At 37.6% G+C, this 18,455-nt stretch overlaps 1 protein-coding gene across 1 annotated transcript in view; it reads left to right on the forward strand.

Moving 5' to 3' along the window:
- Positions 1-15,923, forward strand: part of SH2D4B (SH2 domain containing 4B) — a 54,815-nt gene extending 38,892 nt beyond the window's left edge. The window contains exons 7-8 of the mRNA XM_030453476.1: positions 13,544-13,764; positions 15,831-15,923. Of these exons, the coding sequence (XP_030309336.1) occupies positions 13,544-13,764; positions 15,831-15,923 (314 nt within the window). The remainder of the gene's footprint in view (positions 1-13,543; positions 13,765-15,830) is intronic.
- Positions 15,924-18,455: the final 2,532 nt, after the last annotated feature.

Here is an 18,455-nt window from a genome sequence, read left to right on the forward strand (position 1 = left end):
TTGTTTTGGTGATTGCAGAGCAATTTGTGCTGTGTAAATGCCATTATCAGCTGATACCTACACAGTGTATCCATGACATCATGTCAAACTGGCTATAAACTATGGGCCAAATTTTGTAACAATAGTCTAGGTTCTTCCTGAAATTAATAGTTATATTCTGGGAGCATAAAGCAATCCTCAGCCATCTCATGAAATAGAAGGAAACAGCACAGGAAGAGAGAAGCTGGATCTTACTGCACCCTAGTGATGCCATTCTGGTCCTTATCAACCTGAATAAGCCTTGGATGCCTTCCTGAGGTGATGATAATTGACCCCATAATCAAAAAGTCATTTCTTGTTCCTTATGGAGGTGGAGGTTGAAATAGAGGTTTAATAAGTCTTGCTGGATGCAATGAAGAATCAAACTCTAGCTTCTCTATACTCAGATAAAGAGCAAATTAAAAGAGCAGAGGTTCTTCAGTAGTCATCAGTATCAATATAAAAAGACCAGTGGAAAACATTAGCAACTCTAGCCAATTAGTAGCTTGTCAGAGGCTGTAATGTGATACTTTGTTTGCTACCATGTCACACAATTAACTTCTAGACATTTCAGTGTCCATTCATTGGGCAAAGGCTCTTACAGTGAGACCACAAAATTAATGAAGTTGTATTCATAATTCATACCCAGTGTACTGAATGAGAAATCAATACTAGCCTAAAATAAAGCCATTTAAACTAACAATATGCCAGGAAGACTCTGAACATCTCTAATGCTCAAAAGCATGATCACCTCTTTGTTGGTATCCACTAGAATTACAAAACTTTCCCAGACAGCTGTCCATTTTGAATGACACTATTCAGGGTGTTTGTTCAGAGAACTTTGACTTTTGCATAAAACTTACTAAGCATGGCTATGGAGAGATTTTCTCTTCAGTTTATGTGCAAGCAGATTTTGAGTATCTACTAGAGCTTTCTAATAGATAAAATCTGATTTCTCTGCTTCACAGTAATAACTGTGAAACTTGGTTGTTTTAAATAGAGATCCAAATTAATTTCCTTTATGGAAAGTAATTTAAGTGTGTAGTTAATATTATTTCTGCTGCACAGATGCATCATAGAGAAAACTGGATCCACAGAAGTATCAGTGACATCTGCAAATTCTATTGTCTTCCTTTTTATACCACTAGCATGATCACTGTCCTTCAATGATCTTAAAATGTGCTTGTATTCAGTACATCTCATTTATTTTTAAGTTCTCTTCTCTATAGGATTAGGGTATATTTCCTGTTTGCCTGAAGCTGTAATCTGTATTTGTGATTGCACCCAATTAAAATATGTCAGCCCTCTCAAAGGCAGTAAGTTCAGTTTCAAAGTCCCAATTTGAAGTGCTGAGCTTCACCAAAATTGGGAAAAACTGAGGTATGTATTGAAGATATTCTTAAACATACTTTGGTTTTGTAATGAAGAAATTACACTTCTTTCTTATGAGACATATGGCTGAGCTTTGTGGCAGTGTGGAGAAGGAAAGAATGCCTGCTTTTTTTTTTCTGCCTTTTTTTCTCCCCCTAGGGATGAGCTTGGAAAAATGTCACTGCTGATTTTCTCTAAGTTTTAACCATTAAAAATTGGAAGCTTTTTATAATTTACCTCATGGCTTGGGGTGCTTGTTTTCCCTTCTGGATGTTTTATGTGGTTCTTGGAAATGTTCTGATAAATGTAGGAGTAGCTATAAAATGTAGACAGGGCTGCTTTACTTCTGTTTGTCTTTTTATAATCAATCAATGCATCATGCAGCCTCCTGTTCAATTAGCTCCTGATTTAATGGTCTTTTTGTTCATTTTCCTGCTTCTCACTTGGCTTCATTACATTTTCTGTAGCTTCTTATTAGCTAAATAATTTGCTCCATTTCTTCATTTAGTAACCTCAGTGGCTGTTCCATAGATATTTCCAGCTATGGCCATGGTGGCACAGGAAAACTGCAAATGGGACTTCATGTTGGTGTCTAACTTAAGCCTTTTGATAGGAAATCATAGGTATTGCAATTTCCAGTAATTTATTACTATTATTTTTAGAAAGGTTTTTGGCAGCTTCCATCCCTATCCAGTGTGTGAGGGCAAAGGTCTGATTTTTAAATTTCTCTGTATTTCATGCACTCAATTACATGATGGAAAAATGGGTATAATGGGTTGAAAATCCACCCTAGAATAAATGACTGAACAGTGTACAAGGCAAAACCAAATCAGCCCCAAGCTGTTCTGCCAGAGATCATGTTGGTTTCTTCTATCATTTATTCAGCATAATGTCATAGTCATAGCACAGACACTTGAGAATTTCCTGAGCACTGATTAAATCCTTTTTTTCTATAGAATATTTATGATAGAGTACATAAATGGTGTGGTTACCACAGTGGGCACTTTTAAAGAATGTCCCTTATGGCTCTCTGCTCTATACATCCTTAAGTATGGCCACGTGTTTAGAAGGGGGGCTGGTTCCACAAAGGATCCATGTTTGCCTTTGCAAACATAAATATTTGTTTGACTAAACATCCATATATTCCCACTTTGAAGACATTAAAAATTATTTACCTTTCAGGATTGTTCAGACTGTAAGTGAAACCATATATAATTAGGTTTAGTATCTGGTGGTTTTCTTATGTCAAAATTACTTGAGGACAGAAAGAAGCACGTTAGTATCTAAGAAAAATCAATATATTAAAATGTGTAGTGCAGAAGCAGAACATCATGCTAAAATACTGTATATTTTTTAGCATTTAATTGTTTAAGAAGTGCTTATGGAAATGTTTTGTTGAAGTATTCCATGCTCGAGTACATAATGCTTATTTTGGAGCCATTAAGAGAAGTTTGCTGCTCTAAAAGTTTGCGTAGTTTATCCTTCAAGATGCAAGTTCTTTGGTTGTCTTTTGTGTTTAGCACCTGTTGATTTGCAAGTACCAGGATTTCTTCTGGCTTTCCAAATAAAAAAATTGTGGTGGTTAAACACAGACATCTTCTTGAGTGAAGGGAGAAGGGGCAAGCTGATAAAAGTGCAGTTTGTGGCAATACTATTAAGAACCATTTGAAGAAAGACAAAAACAGTAAAATACAATGTTAGAAATTCTACTATGCAACTTGATTAGTCTGGTCATAATTTCTGCCATCTTCATGCAGAGAAAAATGAGGAAAAGACATTATTTTCACTGAGATAAGAACCCACTGTTAACAAAGAGGTACAAATGGTTTTGGTTACGAGTTGTTTTCATACTTAAAGCTATGAACTGAAGCCTGACTTTGGTTTGTTTTATGCATGTTTCTGAATGTACTGAGAAACACTCAGTACTCAGTATTGAGTATTCAATCCCCTTAATCAATCTGATTTAGGGTATCTTGGATTTATGCTTAGTGTTGATTTTTTTTTGCTGCGAGTGGTGGTTTTCTGTGATGCTCCTGTCCTGGTCCAGAAATACCATGAAAATACATGAAACAATTTTGTCAGTTTTGAAACAAAACCCTTTCCTTTTGAATGGGAAACTTTTGCTACTGAATTTATATGGGTGATCAATTAGAATTATTTTTCTGCTAAAGAAATTTTACATCTGTCAGGCTTATGATGATGATTATTTTATGGTGATGTTTATTTTTCATCTGTTCCATCGGCTGTAATTGTAAAATCAGATTCTAGAAGGAAAACTTAAACTGACTAAAAATTAAGCTGGCTTCTGAAGCAGTAAGCCTGCTGTCATTTGTAAACACTATTTTTGCTATAAGTAATGGAAATAGGACTGAAGTATGATTCTGTAAAGTCTCACAGGACTCTCTTTCACTAATTGAATGATGAGACACGTTTTTCCCAAAGCAAGCTCTGAGACTGGCAGTAGTTTTAACACTTGCAATTTTTCACACTTGTCTTCAACTTGCAGGAAGTGGGAAATGGCAACATTTACACAACTAAGTGAGCAGGTGTGAAGTTCCAAATGCAGCTTGCTTGGCAAATTAGAGAACTTGCACTCACTTCTGATTCTAATGCCTTCAGCAATCAAAGTGTCCAGTGAATGATGACTTTGAACTGCTAACAGTTTCTGCTTTTATATATATATATTTATATTCTTTTTTAAAGGGGTGTGTGATTTAAGGAAGAATTTCCTTCATCTCACAAACTTTTTTTTAGTTTCTGTGTCTTCAGAGCTGTACCTCCCAACTCTCCTTCAGCAACAACCCATCAGTCAGTAATGGGCTCTTTGAATCCCAGCCCAGGCTATTTAGTAGGAATGCTATTCCATGCACTATCCTTGTCTTTGGTCCAAGTGGACCTGGAGTGTCATCTGGCAGTGTTGCCTTAGGATGGGTTGGACAGAGCCAAGGAAGGCTACAAAGAGACTGCCTTTAACTGATTTTTCTACCTTCCCCTTTTACAGAATCTAAAGGAAATGAAGAGCTCACTGAGGGCTTTATTTTGTTTTGTGCAGTTGATTTGATAAAAGATCAGTCTTTCATTTTTTTTCATGTCCATGCTGCCCTCAAAAGTATTTAGGAGGAACAAGGACTTAGGACAAATGGAATTATAAGAACTGGATCTCAGGAGAACTTTTGTTCTTTCTCCATCTCCTCCCACACATCAGCTTTCTCATCTGTTTCCTTGATTTAGATCTTATTTGCATATTAGAAGATTTTCTCTCTCATTTTCAAATGTAGCAATATTTGAGATTTTAAATGAAAAGTAACAAGGTGTGTAATGTAAATAAGTGAAATGTTTAAGAAGTGCTTCCTAATGATGTTCACCAGTTAGAATTTCCCTTTCTTTTCCCACTATTGCTTGTCAAGAACCAAGACTGAACGAATGCAAATCATTTGTCTGCCTCTAGAAAGGATGGTGAATACTGGCCCCTCACCTTCTGGAACAATGCCACACTTTTCAGTTTTCACAAAAAACACAATCTTGGTGACTGCTGGAGCAGAATAGATGTGTTTCATTTTGCTGGACCAGGATTGAGTGTATTTCAGCTTCTTTGCTCTGTGGTGTTTTAGTACCACACTACTGCACTATTTCTTACCCTGTCAGGCTGCTCTAATGAGGTATTTCTGTGTGCTTTTGCAATTAAACAAATATTAATGTTTCGGAACATTCAGTAATGCCTTGAGATGTACTCTGTGTGTGTCACATCAGGCACGTGTCACTATACAGATAGTTTGTATAGTTTGCTATCTCACATGTAAGAGAAATAAAAATTCAATCCCAACTGTACCATAAGGAGGTGAATATATCCTACAGTAATATTTGCTACACAGTTTCCTCTTTGGATTTGTGTACTGTTATTTTCTCAAAGCATGTTTGTTTCTTATTTGCAGTTTGAAGACCTCCTCATGAATTTGCTATTTTTCATGCTATTTCTATTTGCAGGAAATGTCAAATCTCTGTAACAGTTTCTACGTTGTTTATATAGGCCTGGAAGTATTTACTGTTTGGTCTTTTCAATGTTTTTACTTTATTTTTTGTAAGAAAACAGTACTTTCTTATTTTCCAGCCATCCTATCAGCAAAGAAACAAATATAATTTACAAGAATATTTTTACTGTTGATGTAAGGCATCATATTTAGGTGCTTGGAACCTCCCTGTTATTGATCTTCCACTGACTTTACTGGAATGTAGAGATTTCCAACTTCAGTTGGGGAAAACAATACAAAATTAAATATTTCTCTCAATTTGCTCATCACACCTGCTAAACCACACAGAGCACATGTAGTTTGATAAGCCACTGAAAATGGAGTGGTTGACTATTCCATTTTTTTTTTTAATGAGCTTCTTTCAGAAGCTGTTCAGATGAGAAGAGAAAACTCACAAAACTTAAGGGATAATACCAGAGGTTTAATGCAAGGATTAATGCTGGTCAGAAAAGCCCATCTCTAAGGGAAAAATCAAGCAGCATAAATAGGAGATACAAGGTTAAAGGTCTCTGCACTACCTTTTCTCCTCTGGTACGTGACAATAATGGAGAGTTTGAAACCTCTGGTTTTGACCTGGCTAATGCATTCTACAGGGTGATCTGAAAGGAAGGAAAGAAAGAAACCAACACTATGCTTTGAGGAGACATTAACATAAAAATTTATAGCTTTATTATGCCAGTGGTGTATTCAGGCAAGTAATGCAAACGCCCATCTTTTATGTGCCACGCTGCTTGTTAGAGAATGGGGTGTAAATATTTTGACAGTGACTGCGAAGGGTTTTTACAGTATTTCTTAGTTTGGATATAGAATGAACTCTAAAAGAGACAATTAAGGCATAAATTTTCTGCAGCATGCATAGGAAATGAATTGTGAGCCACGCTGGCAACAGTGAATGTAGCACATCTGATTTTCTGCAAACCTGAAAGAGAATACCCATTATAATTGCATTACTCATTTAGAGAGAATTTTCATTGATTCCCAAAGGAGTAAGGCACCCATTTTCTTCAGAATTGCAGTAGGTTTTTAATTGCTCTAAGCCATCTCAGCCTTAGGGAATTAAGAAAGATTCTGAGATTTGAGTTTTCTTTATTCTATGGTTTAATTTATCCTGACAGAACAGAGTCATGAATCCACATTATTAAAAAAAAAACAAAAAACCCCCAACAAAACTGGCTTTTGTATTATTACATATGAAACTTTTCCTTGGTGAACTTCTCCTGAGCTTAGGGAAAAGCTAGTTATTGTAGGAGAAAGAAAGGTTGTAAATGTGCATTTTACTTGTTTCTAAATGATATCTAAATACATCACAGCTTTGCCACCCATTCTAGTTTCATGAAGACAGGAAGGTTTTAGTTTATTTACTCATATTTTAGGTTGTTGGTTTGGTTTTTTTTTTGTGACCTATTGCACATTTTTTCTCCATTACCATCACAGAGGCCTATGTGCCCTTACGTAGTAACATTTATGGTTACTGTGCTATTTACTAGGACTGAAATCAGATGGCCAGCATACAGCAGTGAATAAAATATCTGCATTCCCACCAGCTGTAAGTAAGGAAATATTTCAAAGCAATTCAGCACCCATTGGCTCTTGGGCTCTTGCCATGACACTTGTGGCCAGGTTTTGAAAAAAAGCAACACAGTCATTGTGGGGTTTGTTTTGCTTTGCTTTTTATTTGTTTGTTTGTTGATTTGTTTTGGTTTTAATTAAAACCAACCAAGCAAAACAAAACAAACCCACCCAAACCAGCCATTTATTTTGATGCCCTAGATGGGAACAGAACTCTTGAAGATCTAATCCCATGTGAGTTTGTCCTGCATGAACAGCAGATGGTGAATAGCTTCCACAGCTTTGTTTCTATTACCAGTCATCTTTGATTTACTCCCTTGCTTTGCTTTTCAGCCTTTATTGCTTCTATTCTGAAACAGAGGCAGAGATATGGTTATCTCTCAGCCGTAGCTTTTCTCACACCACATGGCTGATCTCTTCTTCCACCATTTGTTTTGGTGCACTATTCAAACAAGTATTGTGACTAAAAGGGGTGGGAAGGTTGAAGCTTTTTTGTGGAGTGGCAAACTGTAAGGTCCTAGTGCTGCAAATGTTTGTGCATGTGTGTAACTGTGCATGTGTGTAATTGTGCATGTGTGTAACTGCATGTGTGTAACTGTGCATGTGTGTAACTGTGCATGTATGTAATTGTGCATGTGTGTAACTGTGCATGTGTGTAATTGTGCATGCTGCCCCTGCTGTAAATGCTGGAGAAATGACAAGGTATGACCTAGGTATGTGTGTTTGGCTATTTCAGTTGCAGATCAGTCTATAAGCTGCCATAACCAGTAACAGTGTTCTTTAAATTGTCCGTGGCATAAGTAGTCTCAAGTATAATATAAAGAATTCATTCTAGACATCAGAGTTTTGTAGATTGTGTCCTTCCCAATCAACAACTGTAAGTACATTCAGTCACCTGAAGGGTCCACATATAAACTTACACCCATGGGAGAGAATAAAAAAAAAAAAGAGAGAAAACTATTGCTGTGGGTGATGTAGAAATTGTTTTTCCTTGAGAGCATCAACTAAAGGTGCTCCAGTTCTTACACTGCAGGGAAGCAATCATTTCATCTTCCCTGCTTTTATGCTTTTGATCTTTCTGAGTGGTTTAAGGCTCTGGATTTCTCACCTTCTCCTAGACCTAGTTGCCAGTATTACACATTCAAACATTTGTTTCAGCCCTTTGCTGTCCCACCCTATTACAGGATCTAAGAAAGGTCAGATTTACTCTAAGCCTTTGTTCCCCAACTTCAGTTTTCATCTTTGCTTGTGGTTTTGTTTCCTGTGTAGATCTTTCTTTGTTTGGGGCTCCAAAGGCCACGACTCCAAAGTCTGCTCTCCGTTAGGTTCATAGATCAGTTTTCTTGTAAGCTGTTTTTGCACTCCCTGGCAGTGGTTTATTTTAGTCCTATTTTAGAGCACAGGCTGTCAGCTCCTCCTAAACCATCCTGGCTGCACTTGGATTAATCCCTTGTGAAGTTTTGTTTACTTTTCTGGTAATTTCTTTCAAAGCTAATTGCCCTCATTCATATTTTGGCCCCAAGTGGGATGGTCTTTTCTTCCAGCTTAGATGATTTTTTCCTATTCTCATTGAAAGTATGTAGGAAGAAAAAAATTATCATGTATATTCCTCTCCTCAAAAGAGAATTTTCTGCTATGATTAAAAATACCCAAAACACTAAAATTTGTTCAATACAAATATCTTTTTAGGCTTTCACAGTGGTTTGTTCTGAAACTTGTTCACCATTTTTGCCCAGTGAGGTGTCATCCAGCTTTTGACTCTGAAATTATGACCCACAGAAAATTAATTTGGAAATTTAAAAAAAAAATAAAATATATATTTTCTTTATTTCCTTTTGGGAAACATTTTATTCCAAATGGTATAACTATAGTGACATGTCTGTCTATCTCAGTTTTTCAGTTTGAAAAAATATGAGGGATTGGCTGGTGCTTAGCAAACTGATCCCTCTAACTATTGTGCCATTTTATTACTCTTTCAAATTACCAGATAGATCTGGTTGTATAATTGGACAAACATGGTCCTTTACATTATTCAGGTGTTATCTGCTAATTCCTCATAATTCCTTGTGTTTGCTCGTTTATTTATTATTTACACTTGCTCTGGGTATAATGTGTCTCTATGACCTCTAATGTGAATTATTCCTGTAACAGTTGCCAGGAATATTTGTATTCAGATGGGCTTTGCTCTCATTCAATTGAAAACAAGAGAAAGGTATCGGCTTCTCTGTGGTTGGGATCCTGCTCCTCATTTTGATTGGTGGCCTAAATCATGCCCTTCCCTAGTTAGATGTCTTAAGTTGTATAAACAGGATGAATCCCTCTCCTCTCCATTGGGTACCTGTGAATATTGGTAATTGTTCAACAAATCAATTTTGCATGAAATAGAAAGCTTTTCATAATGGTCATGAAAGCCCATTTGGCATGAATGCTCTGGTTAATATTTATTCATGCCTCTATTTGTGATGCTTTTGCTCTGTGAGTACAACCTCATGCACTCGTGTTTGAGATCAAGCTAATGAAAAAATATGAAAAGAGAAAACACCAGCTAAGCAAATAGCTTTTGTTGAAGATGGGTAAATGTGTGGTGCTGGGCTGTGTTTGTACCTCCTGTCCCTCTAATCCCTTCACCTCTTGGCATCTATAAAAGCACATAGGCATATTAAATGTGTTGATCATTAAAGGCCAAATTATCTTTCTATATTTACATTGTTATTACACCTGGTACATTACACCACAGGTAGATTACAACAGTGGGCACTAAGTAACTTTATATAATCACAAAAGTAATTTTAAACTTCTAGAATAAAATCTTCCCTTGATGATGAAGTTTATCAGCTTTTCTAGTTTGGATTAATGTTTTTTATGGTATTCTCTTAGTAAATATTTCTGTGTCTCAATCTCTTGAGTTCACTCAAGGATGTATGTAGAATAATGCTGAGCAAAGAGTGGGAAGCTGGATTCTCATTGCATAATCTTTCAGAATGTCATTTTTTGCTATTGAGTCTGCTGTAAACTTGGAAGGCAGCATCAAGATTTCATAGCTGTGCCCACTGAATTTATAATGGGCTCTTCTGTTTCCTTGTGAGCTTAATGTATTCTAAACGTTAGGAAGTTTTTTTCTCTTTTTGGAAGATTGGTGGCAATAAAAAGAACATAATTACAACAGAAGTGTTAAGACTTGCCTATCATCTGTAAGTTGTCATTTCAGGCACTCTATTTAAAATTGAAGCTGTTAATTAGGAACATGTCAGTTGATGATGAATGTCCTGTGATTTGAAATAGCAGTCTTCCAAAATGTCACCCTCTTGCTAAGAATCCAAAATCTTAATGTGTCTGAGCATTGCAAAACTAGAATGTTTGAAGGGAACACGTGGCCTCGTGTAATGTGATAGATGCAAGCAGTTAATTCTGGGGGCAGGGGGCTAAAACTCAAGCCAGTTGGCAGGGTTTCCATGATTTCAAAAGGAGTTATTTACACCTTTGCTCCTCTCTCAGTCAAAACTCTGCTGCTCTTTTACAGGTTGCTACGGACAGCAGCACTTTGTATACACTGAGAGAAAATATTTGGCATGGCAGGTAGAAGATGTGAGTTTCAGTGGTTTGGCAAACTGCTGCCAAAGCACAAGAGTGTATTATGAGTCACATTATGGGTTAAAATTATGATACTGGTGATTGCTTGATTAATTGTGAGGGATTTATTTAAATGCCTGATTTACAAACTTGTGCTTATGTGAAAGGATTTCTGCTTTTGACACAGTGTTGCTTTACATCAAGTGAAGATGTTGCCTTTTTTCTTTCTTTAAGAGATTAGCAACAATTAGAGAGGAAAATTATCTTTCAAAGCATGAGTGGTTTCTTTTCCAGATAATGTTTCCAATTAATCTCCTAACTAGCACAAATTAGAGCATCAGTGATTCTAAACCTCTTACCAGAGCCTTGGGAAACAAAAGTTTCTTGACTTCAGTTCAAACAATTTTAAATGTTTGTGTAGGGGGTTCACAGATGTTGTTTATTTCTCTACAGCCGTCTCAGGAGTGAGCAGTGCCACACTTTTCTAGTTGTCTTGAGAACAGTATCATGTTTTTTCACAGGGTGGAGGGAGACAGCCATTTCTGCAACCACCACCCACTGAAGAACTCAACCAGTGAAAAATAAAATTACTGGGAAGCAGAGGGAGGAGGTGATGGGGAGAGATGGTTTCTCATGAGCTGTTAACAGAATCAGGAGGAAAAAAGGGCAGAAATCAGCTGGCTGATAAATTATTACATCATCTATAGCAGAAGGGAGAATTCAACCAATCAACCAACCAAACTTGTCTGGGAGTGACATAGTTTTTCCCATCTACTCAGTGTAAAAAGCACCCTAAACAGAAATAAAGTCTGGCAAAGAACATGACATCAAATGGAAGCCTGCAGTGTTTCAGGTCTATTGGTGGGAGCTGAGAGCAGGTGAACAGATTGTTCAGCATTGATGCATTGATGCCCAATTGATGCTAAGTAGATTTTGTATGATCTGCCTCATAGTAATGGTCATTCAGACCCTAGAAGTATCCCAAGGATAATGTTCACTATATAATACACAACTCTTTTTTAAAAACCCTTTATTTTTATGGATTCTACATTATCTAGGCCACCTAATTCCTTAGCAGGGCTGCATAGCAGTTCTGACACTGCTTCAAGAAGGGGGAGTTGTAGCAGCACCCAGTTCCTACCCCAAAAGTCATCATCCTGTTTTCAATCTAGAACTGCAGTATAAATATTGATTATTTAACTTAATACAGTATTTGCTGGTGGTGGAACTGTTTATCCTTTTCTGTTTCATTAAATGCTCTGAGTTTGTTGGTGTGGCTCATCTACATGTACTTATTTCTAGCAGTAATTATTACTTATTTCTGCCTGGAAGTAGGCATCATAATCACTAATAAAACCTTTTATTGGGTATTTAAATACAGACAGGCCCAACTTTTTATGCATTGGTGATCTTTTGGCTGTGGTTATTTTGAGACTTTTCAGTACTTGGACTCTGTGAAACTTTCTCTAGGACATGTATAGCATTCTGCAGTGAAAACCTGTATTGGTTTGAGAAAGTTTAGCTTCACAGAGAGTAACTTTGGAACATAAACATATTTGTGTACATATCTACAACATTTGTGCCATGCTCACATCCAGAATAGCTGATTTCAGCATCTGTTCCTGATTAAAGAAAGGATCTGGTATTTCACAGATAGGTGACATGAACTTACGGTCCTCTAGGCTTACCACGCAAATTGGAACCAGTTTTTTTCTAGGAGGATGGTAAGACCTGGTTCAGTGCTGGGTGTAATTCTGATCATACCTTTTATGTGGTCAGAATTATCTGTTATACCCTGTTTGCAAGCAGAAGTACCAGCAGCTTTGGTGTTTTATCCTAAGATCAGAAGGAAAAGAGAGGTATGAAGATATTTCTAACAGAGAAGAACAAAATGGGCGAGGTCTTGGAAGCTTGCTTTCTCTGAAAATCTGTATTTACTGTCCTTCTTTTGCCCTGACAAGTAAGTTTGTCATACAGCAAAGGAATGAATCCACCTATAAAACAATTTCTTGGTGACCAGGATATAAAAGAGTTTGTTACCCATTTGATATTGTCTGGAGTTTGTTCAGAGAGGTAAGTTGGCTCATAAAGAAAATGACCACGGGATGGGATGCAAGAAGCCAGAGCTAAATTTGTCTTCTCTTGTCCTGGAACAAGGTGAATAACTCATCATTGCTCATTATGAATTGTAAAGACTACCTCACTTCTGATCAACAAATACAATATTCAGTATTTTCTTTGTGCTGGTTCTCTGTTAAGTTCATGGCTACAGTTTTCAACTAGAGGAGCCTAATACTCTGATATTAAGCCTAAAATGCCCCAGAAGGAAAGAACTCTGATCTTTGTTTCTTGTTTTCCTCTGACAATGTTCCCTAGAAATGCAAGCCTGTGAATAAGTAATCGAACATACCCTTTCTGTTAGCAGCTCTTTAGTTGCAGGATTTTATTCTATTTCTCTGTGCTTCAGTTTATCTATGGATGGATGTATTTACAAAAGCAGACAAATTATTTTTGTCCTGCCACTTGTTTTATGTTCCTTCTTTAGGACCTACAAAACAGTTGCAAGGTAACGCAGTCAGAAGTACTGCAAAACAATTGCTAATACCAGCAATGTCTTGCAAATCCAAACTGCACTGCCAAGCCAAGGTATTCTGCTAAATGATCCCTTGTACAGAATTTGCTGGTCTGACGGGCCAGTTGCATTTACACACTTCCTTTGAAAAGCATTAAGGATGGGGAAAAGCAGTTCTTAATCAGATAACTAAAAATCATATCCTACCAGACTCCATCAAAACTCTTAGAGTTATCCTTCAGAAGCAAATAGCATAAATATTGTTGCCATAGCTCCAATTCCTCCTGCAAGCTTTCCAGTCTGGAAAAGTTATGCCATTTTTATTTCACTTCTGCTCTCTATTTGCTGCAGCTGATTTATTCAGACAGGCCTGTTATCTTCCTAACCTTAGGGTTTTTTTTTTTTTTCTTGCCAGGTATTATCAGCCGTCAGGAGGCAGAGGAGTTGTTGATGAATAAATCTGAAGGGACATTCCTGGTACGAGTCAGTGAGAAAATCTGGGGCTATGCTTTGTCTTATCGCCAGCAAACTGGGTTCAAACACTTCCTGGTTGATGCTTCCGGGGATTTCTACAGCTTCCTGGGGGTAGATCCAAACCGCCACGCAACCCTGACAGACCTGATTGATTTTCACAAGGTAACATGCTAGTTAGAGATCAATAGCTGAGTGGAATGGATGAATAATTTAAAGAGGAGCCGTGTAATTTGAAACTAAGACTGGAAAGTAGAAGTAACCATAGTGGGGAAAGGAATATACATGTGTGTTCTACAGGAAGGCTGGCTGGAACATTTAGAGTTTGTGTCTTTTGTTGCAGTTGATCAGAAGCGTTTTTGCCTTCTTTCAAGTGCTTCAGCCTTTCTGTCCACTTCTAAGCAGATTATTAAGCAATGTGTGCTCTCCTGGGCTAAAAATGGACTATTAAGGGCTGGCAGAACTAACACTTTTTGCAAAATTGGATTTGAAACACTAGAGAAAGGTCTTTCACTGAAGTTTCAGCATTTTTCAACCTTTGATGTGGGAGCTGTAAAGTACAATAGTGAAGGAGTGGGGCCCTGCAGTATGCAAGGGAACATGGAGGAATTCTCTTTTAGGGATGTGCTTAAGGGTCATTCCTTATGCAAAATAATCTCAAAAGAGTAAATTACTACTGATCTTTGACTTTAGATGGCTTTGCTTCTAACTTCTGTTTGTTGTTGCTTCTGATAGGTACTGTAGGTTGTTATTTTCATCTTGCATCTCTCTCCACCTTTCATCTGTTCTAATAATGCTTTCATCTTGGCCACTCTTACAAATCCTTTATCCTTTCTTTTTTAGTTCCCTTTCCTTTTCTTATCCTTTCCTTACTCTTGTTTCAAAGCAATTCTACTAATTTTTTGCTCCTCCTTTTCTTCACACCTTTTAAGTTTATCAGTATTCAATCTCACAGGCAGATATTAATTTTCTTCTAATTTCCCTTCTCTTTTAAGTGTTTCTTTTATTTTGCATCATTTGCAACATCTCTTTGCATACTTGTTATTCTAGCTGTAACCCTTACATTTAAATTGCTGTTAGCAGTATAGTAGAATTCTATTTTGGATTTTATCAATTTAACAAAAAGCAGGTGAGTTTCTTAGAATTTACCACTTGAAGGAACAGCTATTATAATGATATCCTTAATTAAAAACAGCATAGATGTTCACTTACTAAATAGGATGTTTAAGTCCCACCCCACAAATAGATCAAGAAAAATCCCAAACTCATTCAGATTCAGTGAAAATTATTCATTTGTTCTGAAAGATTTTGGTTGGCTTCCTGTTCTTCACCTTCTTTCTCCCATCTTAGTTACTGGCATGTATGCACAGAGAGGTGGCATTATTTTAAGACCAAATAAAAAGACAAATGAGGTTTGCCTTAGTGTCCTCTCATGGATCATCTCTGATACTATATTCTCACATGTGAGGATAGCAGATGTCACATTTAGCCAAAAAAAAAAAAACCTCCTGCCCTAAGTTGATGAAATTTTCTCTCAATGGCTACCTTGGCAGTCAACCCCTCTCACACTCTTCTTTCTCTATGCCAGTTTTTATTGCTGAGGATGACATTATATGCTACAAAATATCTTTTTGGCCACTCTGAGTCAACCAAAATAAAACCAAACTACCCTTATTTTTCATCTTGGCAATCAATTGTTGGCATGACAGCCTTGGCAGAGGGTATTTAATTAATGAGAATAGGTGCTATGCCCTAGCAAGGGTAACACCTTTGACCTCTCTGTGATCACTCAGAAAGCTGTTCCTGTTGTGTGTGAGCACTCAGTGTGTTGCTCTTGCTCAGTCTGCCTTGGGAAGGTTCTTTCATCCCACTAAGGACTGGTGTATGTCTGTTAAATTAACCCCTGAGAACATCCTTGGTAGAAAAACATCTCTGGCTGTTTTTCTTAAGTATCATAGCAACTGAAAGGTAGTACAAATCACAGCCTCTTTTAAATGCTGTTTGATTTCACTGATGCTAGCACAAGGTACTGCTGGCATAAGAGATAAAGCACAAGGGAAATGAGGAGCTGATAGGATCCTTTTGCTTGTCTGTACATATTTTATCAAGCATTTATTCATAACTGATCATCTTTTACAGATGGTCCTTATTGCTATCAGTTGCTTTTCTTGGAAGACAGGGAAAGGCTTGGAAATCTGTGAGTGATATTTTAATTTGATTTATCTTTCTAGGAAGAAATCATCACATCCTCAGGTGGGGAGCTACTACTGGAGCCATGTGGACAGCAGAAGAATCCACCAGACTACAGCCCTTTATTTGAATAACTGACTGACAGGAATGCATTCTGGAAAGCTGTAGGAATAGATAGCTACAAAAATAAAAACTCAGAAGTAATTAATAAACTTCCAAAGCCACTGGTCTTGTGGCCAAAATGTATGCTCTTTAGAAGGCCCAAAATACTTGTTTTGCATCTTAAATATCATTCATTGTTCATATTGCTAATATTTTAAAGGTGAGAAATTGCTGGCTAATTGCAATGAGGACTGTTCCCAGGAATTCTGTGAGGGTTGTGGCCAATTGCACTGAACACTGAGTTCCTATCTTAACTTCCTAATGTCTGAGATTGAAAATGCAAAATGCAGCAAGAACTATGGCTGGGAATTATTCATGGAGTGTTGCATGAAGTACCTATATGGGTGAACATAGTCTTTTTTTAAAGCAAGGTTCATCAGTTTCTGTTGACACCCTCACTATGCACTGATGCACTTCTAATAACAAGAGCAGCAGTCTTAAAACATTCTTCTGCAGTTTGTGATTGCTTAAGTAGTGAGGTGTAGCTGGAAACTTGCCATTGTGCTTTTTAATTCAGACCTACAAAATTTACCACAGCAGAGACAAAATAAGGTAATTGACATTTTATTTAGTTTCATGCAGCCTTGGAAAGAATTTTACTCCTGAATAGGAAGTGGTTAATTTATTCTAAACTAATTATTCTTATGAAGCAGTATTTTTTGCAGCAAGAACAACAACTCTCACTGGCCTTGTCATGTTTTCTGCTTTCTGCTGTGCAGAATACGTGCTGCAGATTCCTAGTTTTACTTTGCTACAGGAGTAGACATTTTCCTCAGCTGAGCTATGTGTGAAGGTGGAGGTGGTTTGGGAATTTTGTTAAAATGTGCAAGTCACTAGGGGCTGGATGCTCAAAATGGGACACAGCTCTGCAATCCTGAACATAGTAACACTTATGTAAGCCTCTAGTAGGATCAATAGTCACCATAGTACAAGCCTAGTATGTGTGATCTGGGATCAGAATACACCTGGTACAGGCACACAGGGACATTGGACCCAGCTACTCACTATGATTCAAATATGGACTCAGGAAAATAATCACAAAATTGGTGTTTTTCCAACAGAACATTCATGAAGTGCAGTCTGTCTTCTCCAGAGAGCCCCAGTATCTACCAGCTGCTTCCTCTGGGAAACCAGCACTGCCCTTGCTCCCACTGCATGGCAGGAACCACCAAGCCTCAAGTAATTCCCAGCTGAACACGTCCCATTACAGAACAATTGGACTCCTACTTCAGAGGAGAAGGGGAAGGGACCTGTTAAAGATTTAGGTATGTCTAAACATAGCTCTGAGGTCAGAAAGCAGCAGGACTGGGGGTCTAAAGGTGGCACTGAGTAATTAAAATGTTATTTCTACACCTGGACATTTTCACTGATCTCCTTTAAATGCAGCCTTCTCTTCAGACAAGGTGCTAGGCATGCTAGAAGACATGCAATTTCCAACTCTTTTGGAAGATTACTCAAGCCCACTGTACACTTTGAGATTGTTCATAAGCAGAATATTGAAAAACTTGCTCCATGAAGAATGAATGTCCAGAGACTGATAATACAGCTATTGATTTCAAGTGACACGCTTCCCAGCAACTGCTTGCATTTTGTTAAGCTGGTCAGAGGGCATGGAAATATTGGCTCTTTTGCTAATATGTCCTCTTGTGATGTAATCAGCATCCTGACAGCAGCATCATTTTCATCCCAGAGCACGCTTCCTACTTTTAATTTTCTAAATTTTCCTGTCTAAATTCCATCCATTTCTCATTCTAGGTTTTACCTAGCTTTAAAATAAATCCCTTTTAAGTTCCCCTACAAATGAAATTACATGGAAAACTGCAATTTCATCTGAGTTTTATAATGCTAATAAATGTCAGACTTCTCAAGTAAAGGAGTTGCCTTTTTTTTTTTTTTAATTTTATTTTTTTTTATTTCCATAGACCTACAGAAACAGTGACAAATAGCCACCCAATTCATAGTTACCAGGAAATAAAAAGTCAGCAATACATAACCAGAAGCAGCAGCAATAAAATACAGTGTAACTCTACATAAATTTTAAAGGAAACAAAAGGATATCATAACAAGCAGAAATTGAGAAGCTTTTCTCAGTAGAGATGTGCAGCTGATGCTTGTACATTGGAGGGGTGTGGGCGAAGTGCAAGCATGGAGAAGTTCTCAAACCTAAGAAATGCTTCTTTTATAGCCTTCCAGAAAATAAAGGGGCTATGAGAAGGGAACCAGTTAGTGGGAAGAATAGAAGGGAATGGCATCCTGTCCAGAGAAGGGCATCAGAGCTCATGAAGGGCCTGGAGCACAAGTGCTGTGAGGAGTGGCTGAGGGAGCTGGGGGTGTTTGGTCTGGAGAAGAGGAGGCTGAGAGGAGACCTTGGAGCTCTCTTCAGCCACCTCAAGGGAGGTTGGAGCGAGGAGAGAAACAGCCTCTGCTCCTTAGTGACCTGTGACAGGACCAGGGAAAATTGATGGAAACTGTGCCAGGGGAGGTTTAGGCTGGATGTAAGAAAA

This window comes from Calypte anna, chromosome 6 (genome assembly GCF_003957555.1).
Source record: "Calypte anna isolate BGI_N300 chromosome 6, bCalAnn1_v1.p, whole genome shotgun sequence".
NCBI classification, from domain to species: domain Eukaryota; kingdom Metazoa; phylum Chordata; class Aves; order Apodiformes; family Trochilidae; genus Calypte; species Calypte anna.